This window comes from Numida meleagris, chromosome 9 (genome assembly GCF_002078875.1).
Source record: "Numida meleagris isolate 19003 breed g44 Domestic line chromosome 9, NumMel1.0, whole genome shotgun sequence".
Taxonomy (NCBI): domain Eukaryota; kingdom Metazoa; phylum Chordata; class Aves; order Galliformes; family Numididae; genus Numida; species Numida meleagris.
This window is the reverse complement of record NC_034417.1, coordinates 9,992,549-10,007,733: the sequence shown is the minus strand read 5'-3', so window position 1 is coordinate 10,007,733 and position 15,185 is coordinate 9,992,549. Positions and strand designations below refer to the sequence as shown.

Below are 15,185 nucleotides of genomic sequence, written 5' to 3'. Positions count from 1 at the left end.
TCTGGAATGCCGTCAGTTCTGGTCAGCTAAGAATTCCCCTGCCACAGGGGAGCTCCCAGCTGATACACAGACAGCATTCCTGGATCCTGCACAGGTAGCGTTTGACACCAGCACAGGACACAGTAGGAACTGCGGAAGTTGCCAGAGCACATTTTATGCTTCTGAGGACTCACAGGCCTAGGCTGCTCTGATTTATACTCCCACTAGCACTGCCTTACACAATGCAGTTCTGAACATAGGAAGCTCTGTACTAACGTGGGAGAACTTTTTTACAGTACAGGTGATGGAAACTGGAACAGCTTGCCCAGAGAGGTGGTGGGGTCTCCTTCTACGGGGACCCATCTGGACCTGTCCGACCTACTGCAGGGAAGCTGCTTTAGCAGGGGGTTGGACTTCATGATCTCCTGAGGTCCCTTCCAACCCCTTCAATTCTGTGACTCTGTGAAGGCTAAGCAGCAGTTCAGTGTAGTATCAAATCTGGATCTGGCTAGACATAGGAGGTCTTTAATGCTAAATCATAAATTAACCAAGAACACAGGACAGTAAAATCAAGTTCAGTAAGATTTGGGGAAAGTTTGAGCCTGAACAAAAGTCTGCAGAGCTGCTATCCTCTGTCTTACCCACCACAACCAGGTGGGTGCCTTTGTCTATCCAAGCACACAAAATCTTAGATTTATTCTTGACTGCTCCTATGCTGACTACTGGGAATCCTCATCTGTAGATGAATTGATTTTTTTCATCACAGGTGCAAAATATTTGGCTGCAGACAGCAGGAGTTCCTGGCAAAAATGTGGGATTGTGTCTCTTGTGTTAGTGCAACTATATTTGAGACACATTAACTTTTAGTACCTTTTTCAACCAGCAAGCAGAAGAGATTTTGGGACACATGAGGACAAGGAAAGACACCGAGTGGAGTCACTGTCTTCCTTTTGTTCCTCCACAAATTTCTACAAAAACACTAAAAAGTTTTGCACCTTTTTTAAGAACAAGTCTGGCATAATTCCGCTGAGTACTCACAGGCCTTGTAAATTCAGCTCAAGATACACACTGTATCATTTATTCTCTCAAGAAAGCTCTGCAATATTTCTTGGAATAATGAAACCTGGCTTCTGGTTTTCCACTTACAGATCTCTACTACATTGTAAAACTTGGGCTTTCTGACCTCTGTCAGTTCTGTGGACTTTGCAGATACCCAGTTTCTCTCTGGACACATGCTCTCCAGTGACTTTGATCAGGAGTTCCCAAGCTTAGCTCCTTTGGTTACCACCATCAGAGATATTTCTGACCTGTGCTGTGATCACCTTTGCAAAACCAGAAACTTCTTGGCAGGCCTGGTACACATGTATAAAAGAAGCACGTCTGTCACCTCCAACCCTGTTCCCGCAAACCTCTCACTCATCAAACAGATCCTCGGTTCCATATCTTCATCTGCCATTGCACTGTGTCTCAACTCACAATCTACAGCCTTTGTTAAATGTCTAATCTCTTACCGTTTGACCATACTCAGCACCAACACAAAGCAAGGTGACAGTGACTGTGGCTGCATCCTGCTTCCTGGAAAGCCACCCCATCTTATGAATCCTGCTTCTTGCTGCCTTAGCCCTGCTTGATACAGCACCTACGTTAAGCTGTGCAATGTGAGCTGGAGAATTTAACGCTGAGCAGATTGCTGTAGCTACAGCCACACAGAGAAGCCAGCACAACTGATCAGAAAAAACTTTCTGTGTGGAGCTGTTTACCTTATGGCTTAGGTAAGTGCTTGTATACAAGCACAGTTAACAGCTGCCATCATCATGTACCACTTTAAGTTGGCTTCGTACCATAATTTGGGAATTTCTGACTTACTTAGACAATAGGCAAAAATATGCATAACAGTCATATTTAGATCTGTTCTTTTCTCTTCCTGACAATGTTCTAATTTAAGATCCTAGTTTCACTTAACCAGACATTTTTACTGGAGAGAACTTCATTCCCATACGGCACTTTCAAGGACCATGACTCCTCCAGAAATTTTTATGACATGAGCCAAATTCTACTAACACTTGTATTGGTAACAGGTCACATACTTGGGGTTTGTTTTTAGACTAATGTTTGTTTAAAAAAGTGAGGAATACATTTTGGATTATAAGCATGTTCATTCCAAAAAAACTGTGAAAAGAATAGGGAGAATCAGATGGAAGAATTTTACCTCTACTTTGTGCTGATTATATAATTTATCAAAAAAAAAAAAAAAAAAAACTGTTCCACAGGCCTCCAACAGATGCTCTGCTGTTAGAGCCATGAAAAGTCATTCAGGGAGAGGGTAAAGGCCTCGGGGGTGTGGTCCACATCCTTTAGCACATATATCCTCAGTCCTGGCCTGCAGATAGCACATCTGGTCCAGGCATGGACCTGATGGTTGGCCAAAACACAGGCTTACAATAATGCTCCTTTTTTCAGCTTTAATGTAAGCCTGTTTTCTTGCCAAATTCAAATCCTGCCAAAATTTGGCCAAAGATGTTTGCTCAATTGTGCAATATCTTAAGTTTATATCCAACAACTCTTTGCAAAAACAATTGCATCGTGTTTTTAATGTTTACAGGCATTAACAATATTTAATTTTAAGTAGAATTTTACTGCTGACACTCTTGTGTTTTACAGTAAATTACCTTAGAGAGGGTTTTTCCATTAGCTTTTAGGGTCACGAGTCCTGCACAGCACACCAAAGCACTGGAGCTAGAAAGACCAGAACTTGGAGGGATGGTTCCATCTAGCAGACAATTCATTCCAGTTGGGTTATTAAGACCAAAATGTTCCTAACAATGAAAAAATAAACAATCTCAGTTTCAAGTACAGACAGGCTCAGGCTTGCAATTATCTGATACTTAGAAAGAGAATCTTTCTGCTGAGTTGCTGGAACCAAGGACCTGCTTCTGGTATCTTCAAAATAAAGCAAAATTTTCATTCTATTCTTCAAGAACAAAGCCAATGGTAGGGCTTCAGCCAAAGGTATGTCTGCAATTCCTGTATACAAACATATGGGCTGACAGAACTGTACCCCAAGCAGAATTCAGGGTGGGCTAAATGCCCAAGAATTTACCAAGCTTCGTGGGTGGGTTTTACAGCACTGGCTCAGCTCTAAGCTGTCGTGGTGACAGTACCAGAGGTTACCTCTACTTTTGTCCTTGTCTCCTCAGCTCCTCACTTTGTGCGTCCCAAAGTGCATCAAGTCCACTTCATGCCTCACCTCTAATGCAGGCATGTGGTACTAGAGAGCCACATCATGCTGATGGGGAACTAGTAGCCATTTAGCTGCGTTCAAAGCCAAATACTTCCATCTCCTGAGTTACCCGTGGTACTGGCAATGAGAAAACCACAGTGGTACTTGAAAGACGTTATGCATGGGAAAGAACCAGCAGTGATAGTAGCTGTCAAGCTATTTCTAGAATAAATTTTGAAACATTTTTACATACATCATAAATATCACAGACAATACACTTAACAGAGAAGTTAGTTATAAATGCTTGTGCACATATTTTTTAATTACTCTTTAGATGCTTTTTTTCTAGTTTACCATAACTCTAAATTTTCTCTCTTTTGTTAGTGTGAAGAAAACATGCAAAATACATGCAAAAAGTCTTTGAATATATATAAGATCCATGAATAGCTACATTTTGATACAGATTTATATGTTGATAAACTATGTTACAATAACCAGAAAAATACTGTCAACAATCAGTAAAACAGCAGTGTTTCCATACAGAGATGCCCACCTTCAAAAGATTTCTACTTTTCCTGAAATAACTTCAACCATAAATACCAAAGGTAGAGATCAGACAACACAAAGCACCTCCTTTAATGTTTTCTGCTATCGCTTCAGATTAAAATTTCCCTTTCTACAAATAGAAGGGAATTCATACCTGAAATACTACTTCTGCCCTTCATGAAGAACACTAGACAGGCTTGTTCAAAAACAGAAAATGCTTGAGTAACCAGAAACTGATCCACAGTTTCTGGACTGTCTTGAATGTGAATCAGGCTTGCAAACTTATCACGCGATGTTTAAATAGAAAACGTACTTCAGTCTCAAAAATGAAAATGGACTTTGCCAAGTTCTGCAATAGTTCTGTCCCAAAAGGATAGCATGTTCAACTTAATATAAACAGATTATCCCACCGGACCCTCTAAATACTTGTATTTCAGTGTTTCTTAAGTCTGTAACATTTGTGCTTATTTTCTGCCAGCACTAGAGTCTGAAAACCTGCTTTGCAAATTAACCTTCAAGTATAAAAGTTTGTCCTTAGGAAACAAATCTCAGTAGCAGACTGCAAAACAAGTCAATTGGTCATGCTAGCCTTAATACAAGAAGAGATATACCACAAAGAAACCTAATCTGTATCTCTACCTCTACAGTCAATGCAATTTAAATGCATGTTACTGAGCTATATAAAATTGAGAATACTCATGTTACTGCAAACATAAGTAATTTATGGAGGAGGGGGGAGCCCTAAACATAGTGGGGGGTCTATGTAGGAGCTGTGGATTGTAATAAAGTGATTTGGTCCAAATATCTTATTTTGAAGACATCAGTGCCAGGTCTGATGCGGGCTTTCTTGGCTGTCTGCAGTGCTTATCTATTGGATCATCCTGTGGGGTGACTTAGATGGCCCACCTACAGGCAAATTTCAAAAGCACATTTTTCCATAATTTGAGCTGGCTGTGGAGCCCTGACCTTGCCGTCACTGTTAATCCCATCTGCCCTTTCAGAAAAGTCACTGGACTGACACTAGGTTGAGAAGTTACTGTGTTTTTTTACTCAAAAGGCCATGAATCACCTGCAAAGGACAGGTGAGATTTATAAGAAGCCTCGATTCTGAGTTCAGGCTGCCTCCCAGGACAGTACTAACGATCAGCAGTTAGTTTCACTAGCAGTTCAGTCTTCAAGCCAGTCCGGAGACAGGCTAGCTCACAGAGGAGAAGATAAAGCTCAAGTGAGCAGACAGGAAAACGTCTGTCTGTTCAGTGTTCCAGCCTTTACCGTACATGTGCTGTTTCCTGCATAGCTGTACTCTTAACTCACTTAGGAAATTTTGAAATTCCCATTCAGATTCCATACCGTAAGTCTTGAATAAGTAATGATTCTTACTGGATTATTCCTTCTGTATGCAGTTTATTTACTTTTATGATTCCTTTTGCCTACTGCATGAGTCAGCTTCACTCAGTTGCTGAGCATGAGTTGTAGGTTTCCAGTGTTAATGGAAATTAATTACATTTTTAAAGTGTTTCCATGGGAGGAAAAGGACTAAAATATGACCTTTGTGTCCTGGCAGACAAGCCTCCGAACCTTTCAAAAGCAAACTTTAATTACGTGATTCCACTGGGAAATATTCTTCTTTCGTCTAAAGTATAGAAATGCCATCTTGATACATGAGTTTGATCATGACTTTACTAAATAAGTAACTATTTGTTATCATAATGTATGTAATAAATATGAAAACAGCACTCTGCAATATTTTAAAACAAAACCACTCATATCTCCTCTTCAAATAACTTAACTGTATATTTAAAAAAAGAGAGAATGCAGGGAAGTATGTTCAAGGTGAACCGATGTGCTTCTCATATTTTACTTCTACATTAATTTCATAAGTTAAATGAATTTGGCTTACCTGAATACCCTTCAGTCCACACAAGAAGTAGTTATGCCATTGAGGTTTGGTTTTATTAATCTGAATGTTATTAACACTACTACTGAAATCCCTGCAAAAAACCAGAAAAACCTTGTGGCTTTAACTTGTCAGTACATTTAGTTTGAAAAAAACATGGCTTATTACTGCCACCTGCTGATACACAAAAGCATCTCTATGTTAATCATTTGTTTCAGTACGATATTTGGTTTTTCATGCAGATCTTCATTAATCAGTTCTAAAGTGTATTCTAGATAGAAGTATAAAATGTTCCTTAATATACTAAATTTTTTACATGAATTCAGAAAATAAACTGCCCTTTGCACCCTTAATCAAGGCAGCATGCCTTCCATCACATTTGTATAAGCTCTCCTGAATCTCTTTGAGAAATATAAATCCAAGTAATCATTTCTGTCAAACCTAGAATAGAGATAAACATTCTTCAGGCTTTCTTGTGATCCCTGCTCAGGAATTCATCTTCATTACCTTTGCTCTTAATGGCAAGTCACTAGAACGGGCATAATGCTGCAAAATTCTACCACGTATGTTACAGGATATAATTAAAATAGCAGCTTATCTATTCCAGGATTTTTTTTATCTACCTCCAGGATAACGCTGATAATGGTTTTCCTACTGCATTTTGAAATAATGAATATGTTAAAATGGTAAACTTGAATGTTCCTAGAGGAACCAATACTCCATATAGCTTCTCTGGAAAGGTAAACGGAGTGACGTGCAGAGGCCCTGGAGATGCATGTATAATCATCACAAAAGGCAGATTGTTTACAAGTCTATATTGTCGAACACCCAATAACTGAAGCCAGTACAGCAGATGTCCAACAGAGAAAAAGTAAAGGCACTGAGAATGTCAGAAAAAGCTAAAAAAAATTATTCAAACCTGGCAGGCTGCAATTTCTGTGTTCATGCAAATGTACAGTCTAATGCAAGCTATGTATTGCCAGTATACAACCTACAGATCTCACACTTCAAGTATCAAGTTAGAGTGACCATTTTGCTGCTGATACACTCCATTTCAATATTCAGTACAGAACAAAGCTATCAGAGATTGCTATACAGTTTAATAAGTTGCTCTTTTTCTATCTGAACTGTTCAAAATAGTGCCACTTACAGGACTTCATCAACAGTGCAGCACTGAAGAGTTGTACAAAGTTAAGTGCAAATTACTGGGGATTACAGAGTAACAAGAAAGATCTGTAAGGAAGTGTTAAGATTACAATACAAGTAAAGTTCAAGAATAGCAGTAAATTCTTCCAGTTTTGATTCATGTGTCTTTGGAACAATCTCCCAGATAATAAAACAAAACTGGTTTTCTTATGGCTTTAAAAAAAAAACGAAAAAAACAAAGTACAGTAAAAACTGATTGTCAAAATTATGAAGAATAAAATAATCTTATGCTTGTTTATGCTTGTTTTATACAATAGTTGTTACTTTTAAAAAGCAAAGATGATGGAAAACAATGTGTAAGAGTGATTACAAGAAAATGAATTTGAAGTCCTCTTTTCCTTGAAAAAGAGTTCTAAAATATTTTATCTGCATAATTATTTTTATACAATCAGACAAAGTTAAGCTTAAATGAACAAAAAGGCATATACTATGGGATATAGTTGCTGATTCTATAGATAAATGAAAATAATGACTTCTTAAAATGCATTTTGCATATTTCTGAAATCTTCTCACACAGAAAAAGAAAGAAAAGTTGGCTTTGAATTTGGCAAGTTTCACATGCACATAATTCATACAAACACAGGATGTGGAACTGGCAAGGTCCCCAGAATGCTTAAGTCTATTTTTTTGTTATTACATTCAATTTGTTATAAAAACTCATTCCTAAATGTCCAAGCTTTATCTTAAATCAGTAAATCTTCAGTCTTGCCTGTTGTCCTCATACTGGCAGGTAGGCAGCTTGATATAAGTACTTTGTAAAAAAAAAAAAAATAAAAACTAAAAATAAGCAAAATTTACCATTAAGGTAAAAATACTCTGATATTGTTTGCCCCACCTGTTCTATTTTACATGGGGTTCCCCTCCTCCAATGCTAGATAGAAACATTTAATTGGTCTGTTTAATTAGAAGAGGTCAGTTTTATAAGTAATGTGCAAAAATAAAACCCACATGGCTGATGTGTTTTTCCTTCCTTGAGTAGTAATTAATCCTTACTACTGAAGACCAATTTGGCATTTTCTCACAGAACCTCAATGTTTTGTAGATTTTTTAGTTTATCCGATCTTTTAAAGAGGATTCTCAGGTCATGCTAGGAGACAGAAACTCACTGATTTATCATCCTTTGATATTTCTGAAAGCATTTTGTACGTGTACTTCTCAATTATAAAGATGCTATGTGAAAGAAAGGTATTGAGAATTTCAAAATTCTTTAACTTTTGAATAGCATTTTAATCTAAATAATACTTAACAATCATTTGATCAGTTGGGATGCTTTATGATGAAAAACAATCACAGCAGTGTTTTATTTGTCCTGAAGTTAGAACTGTTACATGTTTTACAAATGTGTTCACAAAACAAGAATGAAATAGGTAACAGTGATTCTACAGAGGCTTATGCTTGGTCCTTGTTAGTCAAAGCTATTCACCACAGGTTTATGTATCCACCAGTGCTACAGTCTGGAGAAAAGATACACTGTCAACAATTTTGTTACATGACGTAACATTCCAAGCCTTAAAAAATATTTGTTATGAAATTATGGGCATGTTTTCACTTTGTTTTTAAGCGACAAAGTCTTAACAAAACAGAGAATGCTTAATGCCATATTCTGAAACCTCTTCTTGGTTTACGGTTTAAAAAGTATGATTTCAAACTGAAACCAAAGTAGATATATAAAAATAGTGACTGTGCAGTCAATTTGAATACAGAGGCTGTAATTCTAGATCTGGTAGGAACTCTAGGTGCCTCAGAAAACCATTTCAGTTGTTGTGTAATGTGCCAAAGCTCAAAGACCATGTAAAAATGTTTGCCTTTTGGTTAGTGCTTTATTTAGCATCTTTTATAACAACTTTCCCTAATCGAAGCTGTTGCAGTTCTGGAACCCTTGTCTTGCAGAATGGTTTTGCAGTATAGCAGGTTTCTACTACAGAGAGGCAAAGGTCTCACTCAATTTCCTTCCCCCTTGCTCACCACTGCATGTTCCCATTGTTAGCCCTGAGTGAGCTTTTTGTGCTGACTGCGTTACAATTCAACTCACTAACATGACAGAAAATTAGGCAGGCAAAAAAATGGGTGAATAGTGCACTTTATCCTAAGATCAGAGAAGTACTACACCTGGTTAAAGGCAGAGGGTGTATCGATGTTGGAAGTGGAGACAAGGAGACTACGGATAAAATAAACAAAGCCAGGGCATTCCCACTTGGGAGTGGCAAACTCTTAATTCAGCCCAGTCATATTGTGAAAATATACTCCACAAAGTGAGTGTAAAGTATTTGAATATTTACACTTTGTATGGAAGTGAAAATTCCTTTTAACTGCTTAACTTGCAAGCAGCAGCTCAGAACATATTTTTATGAGATTTGAGCTTTAAGCAGGAATACATACTTAACTACTTCCCACTCTTAGCACTATGTTCCTGTCCCTGTGCTGTCATACGCTGTGCTTTCAAGGAGTCATTTGCTATTGGCTTAAACCAAAATCTGCAAAATGCCCACAAAATTTCATGTGGATGAATGACCTGATCTGAACTATCAGGCAACCACACAAATATCGGTCCATTTACAAAGAATGAGGTGGAAAAAATGCAGCTGGAGCTGAAAGGAATGGCAGGAATATTTCCATACGTTCAGTACTTGTGAGCACATGTCTAGAATACTGTCTCCAGTTCGGGGGCTTCCCACTATGAGAAAGACATTGGGAAACTGTAGGGAGTTCAGCATAAGGCCACCATGAGGGTTACAAGGGTGCTGTAGCACATCATGTATAAAGAGAGGCAAGGACAGCTGGTTTTATTCAGCCTGCAAAAGAAAATTATACTAGATAATCTAATTTGTGTCTTTGACCACTCATCACATGGCTCCACAGAAGATTTAGCCAAACTCTTCTCAGACATAAATGGAGAATGGGTAAGATGGAACAGACAAACTGCTGCAAGAAGAAAATACAATTAGACATGAAGCGAATACTCTTCACAACGAGGGCATCCAAACTAGAGAACAGGTTGCTCAAAGAGGTTATGGAGTTTCTACCTTTGGAGATATTCAAAACTTGAATTAACAATGCCCTGAACAACCTGCTGTAACTTTTCAGTCAGCCTTATATTGGACCAAATGATCTCCAAAGGGCCCTTAAAACTTAAATTATTCAATGATTCTGTGTACAAGCAGCCGTGAAGGAAATGGAAGAGGGAATGCAGTGTCTTTGATCTAGGATTGTTGCTAAAGCCCTTGTGTTGTGAAAATATAGGCCCAGGTTCTCCAGAGCAAGGGAGTGTTAGCTACATGTGCAGTAATTGATTACAAAACATTTCACTCCCTTCCCCAGGAGAACTGAACTGCTGCCAGTTGAGGAGGTCACATCAAGAAAGATGAACTAACACACAAAGGGGTTGCACTTCCAGAGCGATTGAAAAATCAGAGGCTTCACAAGAGGAATCCAGATAAATGAGTGGGAGACAGGACCAGTGAACCTATTGCTCTAAACTAATATGTACAGTGTTGATCAAACTGGATTCCATTTGATTGTATCACTCCATGTACACAATTAAACTCCATATTGCAATCTAAGTTTGTCAAAACTCTGAAAAGTTAACCTATGATACACTTGCATAAAGAGGTTCATAAAAATGAGTGAATAAACAAAGCAATTACTTACAAGTACAAAGAATTTGTATTGGCCAGTTGCACAACTTCAGTCTTTACAGGTTCTACTGCGATCAAGATATCTTGTTCTATAGCCATAGGGAGCACAGCATAACCACAGTAGTCTATATGTTCTCCTACCAAAGAGACAGAGAATTAAAAATATTTTTGCATAAGTCTTTATAGAGTAACAGAAACAGGGCTTGTATAGACTTTGGTGTTGTTTACTATATTAGACAACTTCTGAGTATAGTCTCAATTCTTACTATTTCAAGTACACGTTATAGTTTGGGGTATATTGCCTCCATTTTGTATTTCCGCACAAAGATTTTGTTCTTTAGTGATTTTATCTATTGCATATATTTACAAATCTTCATTTTTTTAACACTGGGTTATGAAAATGAAAGAACTCTACAAATATTATTATCCAGAATGAGAACAACTACATTATTTGTACACTTTTATGTCAATATGAAAAAAATAATCAGTGACATTTAACTGATGACTGCAAGAGATAAAGGCAGTACATGACTTCCCCATGTGGTTTCCTCTGCACATATTATTATATGTGCATATATTATATTATATTTAAATAATAATTAATACAGATATGTACAACACACAAGGTAGCATTCAGATATGAAATGCATGTAGTGAACATCTGTCTATGAACAAGACAGATAGCATATGCTGTTTTGGTGTACACAGAACACCAAGATAAAAGCTATCATTAGTTGCACAATGGACTAATTAATTTTAGAGCTCTGTTTTCTGAAATCCTTTAATTTACAAAGTCTTCAAATGCATATGGTTAGTCTATAAATATACAAGAAATTGAGCTCCAGGGAAAGCAAAAACCTAACATGCATAGAGAAATCTAAAGAAAATAAGGCTGCCACAGAAACACAGGTAAGTTTTAAATAAATAATAATAGTGTCTCTCTAGGCAGCCAGTGAATCACAACCAGCTGTTTTGTGGACACATCTCTACAGCTGAGTGAAAAAGAGATCATGGTAGAATCATTTCATGCCTTATCAGATGCATTCCTGTTTGGCTGGTTATATTTGGTAACTTAAGTTACTTAAGCAACTTATCTAGGAAAAAAAAAAAAAAAAAAAAAGATCATCATTATTTTAGATCATGCTTTAAATTACAATACTTCTGTGATGGCAGATAAAATAACAAAAGATTAATATTTCTCTTTTACCTATTAAGTTGACTCGCCCTGGTGCACGAACATAAAACTTGGGAGCTGATCCAAATTTTGCTATAAAACTCTCCTTCAGCTTCAGCAATCTGAAAGGCAAGTTGGAAATCTTTATAGGGACAATATTTGGATAAAAGACAGGAAGTCTATAGTCTAAAATGTGTTCTAAAGTAAATTTGATTCAACTTTTTGAAGTACGTGGAATTTTTTTTTTTTGTTATTGTCAGGAACAACATTAAGCTGCTTATTCCTGCTCTTCACCTAACATTGCAACAGAGATTACTCTATTTAGAAAATAATATTCTAATTAATAAGAAATTTGTTTTAAAATGCAAGTAATCATAAATTAATTCAGGAGTTAGATATCCAGAGGTAACTATTGCTTGTTCGTCCTCTTGAAAAGAATGGAAGGGGCTTTACTTAAGTCCTGTCTAGGTTGTCTCTAGCCAGAGGAAGAGTAGGAGGTTGCTTGTGGCAACAAAATATCATGGCCTTCACCTACTTTTCCTGCTCCACAGCTCTCTAAAACTGTTCTGTAGCAATCTGGCAGCGTGGACTGATGGCTCATATGTGGCATCAGGGTTTGTCACATGAACAAACATAGAGGCACTCCCTTCAGAGACGGATGTGATTAAACCAGGTCTCAGCAAGTCGATTTTCTTCTACATTTTGAGTTTTTCAAATTTCATAAAGATTCTGCACCATTTCAGTACCAATACATATACGCAGAACTAAAATTCCAAACCTCTGATTATGCCTGTGACTTATTCAGACAGTATTTACTCTACAATTTTACAGCAACAGAAGGTTCTTCATATTGTCCATTTAGAAGTTCTGGATGTGTCACTGAAAATTGCAGAACAGAGAAAAATTTGGCATATTGTTTTCTTTCACAAGGCTGTAAAGATATTTAACTTCACACAGTGTTTGCAAACTTAAGATGCTTCCACATGTCATGCAGGAGTAATGGGTTAAAGAGATGGAATTAAGCCATTATCTTACTGAGGCATAAGTGATTTGATGTAGTGATGCACTTCAAAACTACCTTAATGCAATTTAGGTTACACACTAACTCATTTACTTTCATTAGTGTAAGCTAGACATTAAAATGATAAAGCAGTAAGAAGACAAGAAAACTGATCATTAAAACGGGTCTTACCCTAGTGACTTTAAAGCATGTAACATTTATTTAGGGTTTTTTTTGTCTACTAACAAAAATCCATTAACAGGAACCTTGCTATGGCTTCTACATTCAGTCTAAAACTAGAATTGGAAGTCTAGTCAATGCAATGCTAAGTAAGAAGACAGCAATGAGAAACAGATGATACAAAATTTCACAGTCAATTATTTAGTTTGTACTTGTTTGTCAAAGCTGTGTTATTGTCCCACTATATATATTCAAATGTTTTGTAGGATTTTTCTGGGTGGAAAGCCACAAAACAATATTTGCTGTGAACAGCAGATCTTTCTGCACTTTTCTGCCTTGGAGCCCAGCAACAAAACTGTGTTCCCTCTTCAGTTTGCTTCCCTAATATTGCCTAGTTCATCACTTCCAATTAACAGATGCAGTTTCTGCCATTTCATTGTACAATCCCTTTTCTAAGTCACCTGAACGATAATGTTGTAGTCCATGATAAAATAAATCTGTTGGCAGAATTCTAGACGTTAATGTTATTCCTTTTTTTCTGTCAGTATTTAAAATGCTTGTTTCACAGACATTTTTACATTGGTGTTAGCACCAAGCAGAGCAGCCATGGGGGCATGTTTATCCGAGTGCTGACTGATTTTTTTTTAACGTGGGTTTTACAGCTACTCATGAAAGGCCATTCACGGGCTTCAGCCTTCATGCTGCAACACGCACGCTGCAGCGTAAGCACCTACATCAGAAGTGTTAAGCAAATGCATCCTTCACAGCTTCACACGTTCAACTCTGGAAATGCTGAACTCCCTTCCACGTGACCGACACTGAGACAGCGCAGTCTGATGCAGGGATAAGCGATGTCCCCAACCCCTGAGAAGTGTCAGGAGGGCTGTTTCCCTCCTGCCGCAGCAGCGCGGCCGGGCGCAGCAGGGAGCCAGCCCGCTGAAAGGCCTGACGGGGCCGCAGCCCCGGAGCTCCGCGAGAGGCGCCGCCCGCTGCCGCCCGCCGATCGCCACACGGCCCGGCTGCCCCCGGGCTCCGCCGCGCTGAGGCGGATGACACGGCCGGCCGCACGCCGCTCCCCCCTCACACGGTCCGCCCGCCCCCGGCCACCAGCCGACCGCCCGCCCCGCTTACGGACGCGGCCTCACGCTGCGGGCGGGAACGGGAGCGGGGCGGCCGCCCGGTCACCACCCACCTGGGCTGCTCCACCAGCTGCACCGGGAGGGTGCTGGGGGCGTCTGCCGCCATGGCGACCGCTCCCCGTAGCCTCGGGCGGAGGCGGGCGGCGGCTGCGGCGGTCACGAGGCAGGCAGACACCGTCCTTCCGGGCGCCGGAGCTGCCGGCCCGGCCTCCTCTGCTCCCGGCGCGCAGCCACCGGGCCGGGCCGGGCCGAGCTGAGCCGTGCGAGGCCGCTCGCCCCGCGGTGCCGTGCTGGGGCGGCTGCGGCGCGGGAAGGGCGCGCTCGTTCTTGACAGAGCTCAGCTGGCAAAGGAGAAACATTAAGAACCGGACCCAGCGCGGTGCAAGCCGAGCAAACGGGTCTGCATGCTGGGAGGCCGGCGCGTGTAATACAACACCGCGTGAACGGACAGCGCTTCTCCGCGGCGTTGTTTCTCTCCCTCGGCCGTGAGGTGCGGTTCTGCCGCTTCCCTCAGACAGGCCGCCTCAGCTCGTTTCCCCTCAGTATCCAAGGCAGCAGTTACCCCGAGGAACCGCGCTCTCAGATGCGCTAACAAGCCCGCCTGCTATCGTGATCGTTGTCACTGTTTATCATAATACCCCTCACAGTCACCTCAGGAAGGTTTAAATGCTTGGGCTGAGGAAAAGCACAGTAACGTGGAGATGTACGTAACATCCAGACCGAATTGTGGGTTAGCACGCCTTGCTGAGGCGGTTTTTTACCTCAGGTTAGCAAGGGTTACAGAATTGGAAGGGAGGTTTTAAAGGAAAGTGTCCAGGGGAGCAAAAAAACCAAAAAAATATCACAAGCCGTAACAACACAAAATGACCAACGAATATGTAGCGACACAACCCACACTGCAAACACTGCTGGGCCCGTGACACCACGGGCGCTGTGGAGATGTGGGGATGCAAGGCTCGCACGTCCGTTTGTTTCCCTCACGCTTGCAGTTATGACGGTAAAGTCCCTACAAGCCCAGCGGCTCCGTGCCCTGTAAGGCTCTTTTTCCTTTTTTTCCCTCAGTTTAGGCCTTTTCTATCTGGTGCTGTGGCGTCTGCTTGGCAAGCTTAGCAGAGCTCCGCCGCCCTATCGGAGCCAGCAAGGCGCGCACCACGCCGCTGGGACACAGCAGCACCCGGCGCCCGCAGGCAGCCCCGCCCGCCGGCCGCG

At 40.2% G+C, this 15,185-nt stretch overlaps 2 protein-coding genes across 2 annotated transcripts in view; one reads left to right on the top strand and one right to left on the bottom strand.

Annotated features, from left to right (window-relative positions):
- FAM227B (family with sequence similarity 227 member B) overlaps positions 1 to 2,642 on the top strand; it is a 121,202-nt gene extending 118,560 nt beyond the window's left edge. The window contains exon 12 of the transcript XR_002442042.1: positions 1,128 to 2,642. The gene's annotated coding sequence lies outside the window, so the exon portion shown is untranslated. The remainder of the gene's footprint in view (positions 1 to 1,127) is intronic.
- The window catches only part of GALK2 (galactokinase 2), a 51,276-nt gene extending 36,143 nt beyond the window's left edge, over positions 1 to 15,133 (bottom strand). The window contains exons 1-5 of the mRNA XM_021407941.1: positions 14,030 to 15,133; positions 11,691 to 11,779; positions 10,497 to 10,620; positions 5,646 to 5,736; positions 2,649 to 2,795 (exon numbers count right to left, since the gene is read on the bottom strand). Coding sequence (XP_021263616.1) covers positions 2,649 to 2,795; positions 5,646 to 5,736; positions 10,497 to 10,620; positions 11,691 to 11,779; positions 14,030 to 14,082 — 504 coding nt within the window. The 5' untranslated portion in view covers positions 14,083 to 15,133. The remainder of the gene's footprint in view (positions 1 to 2,648; positions 2,796 to 5,645; positions 5,737 to 10,496; positions 10,621 to 11,690; positions 11,780 to 14,029) is intronic.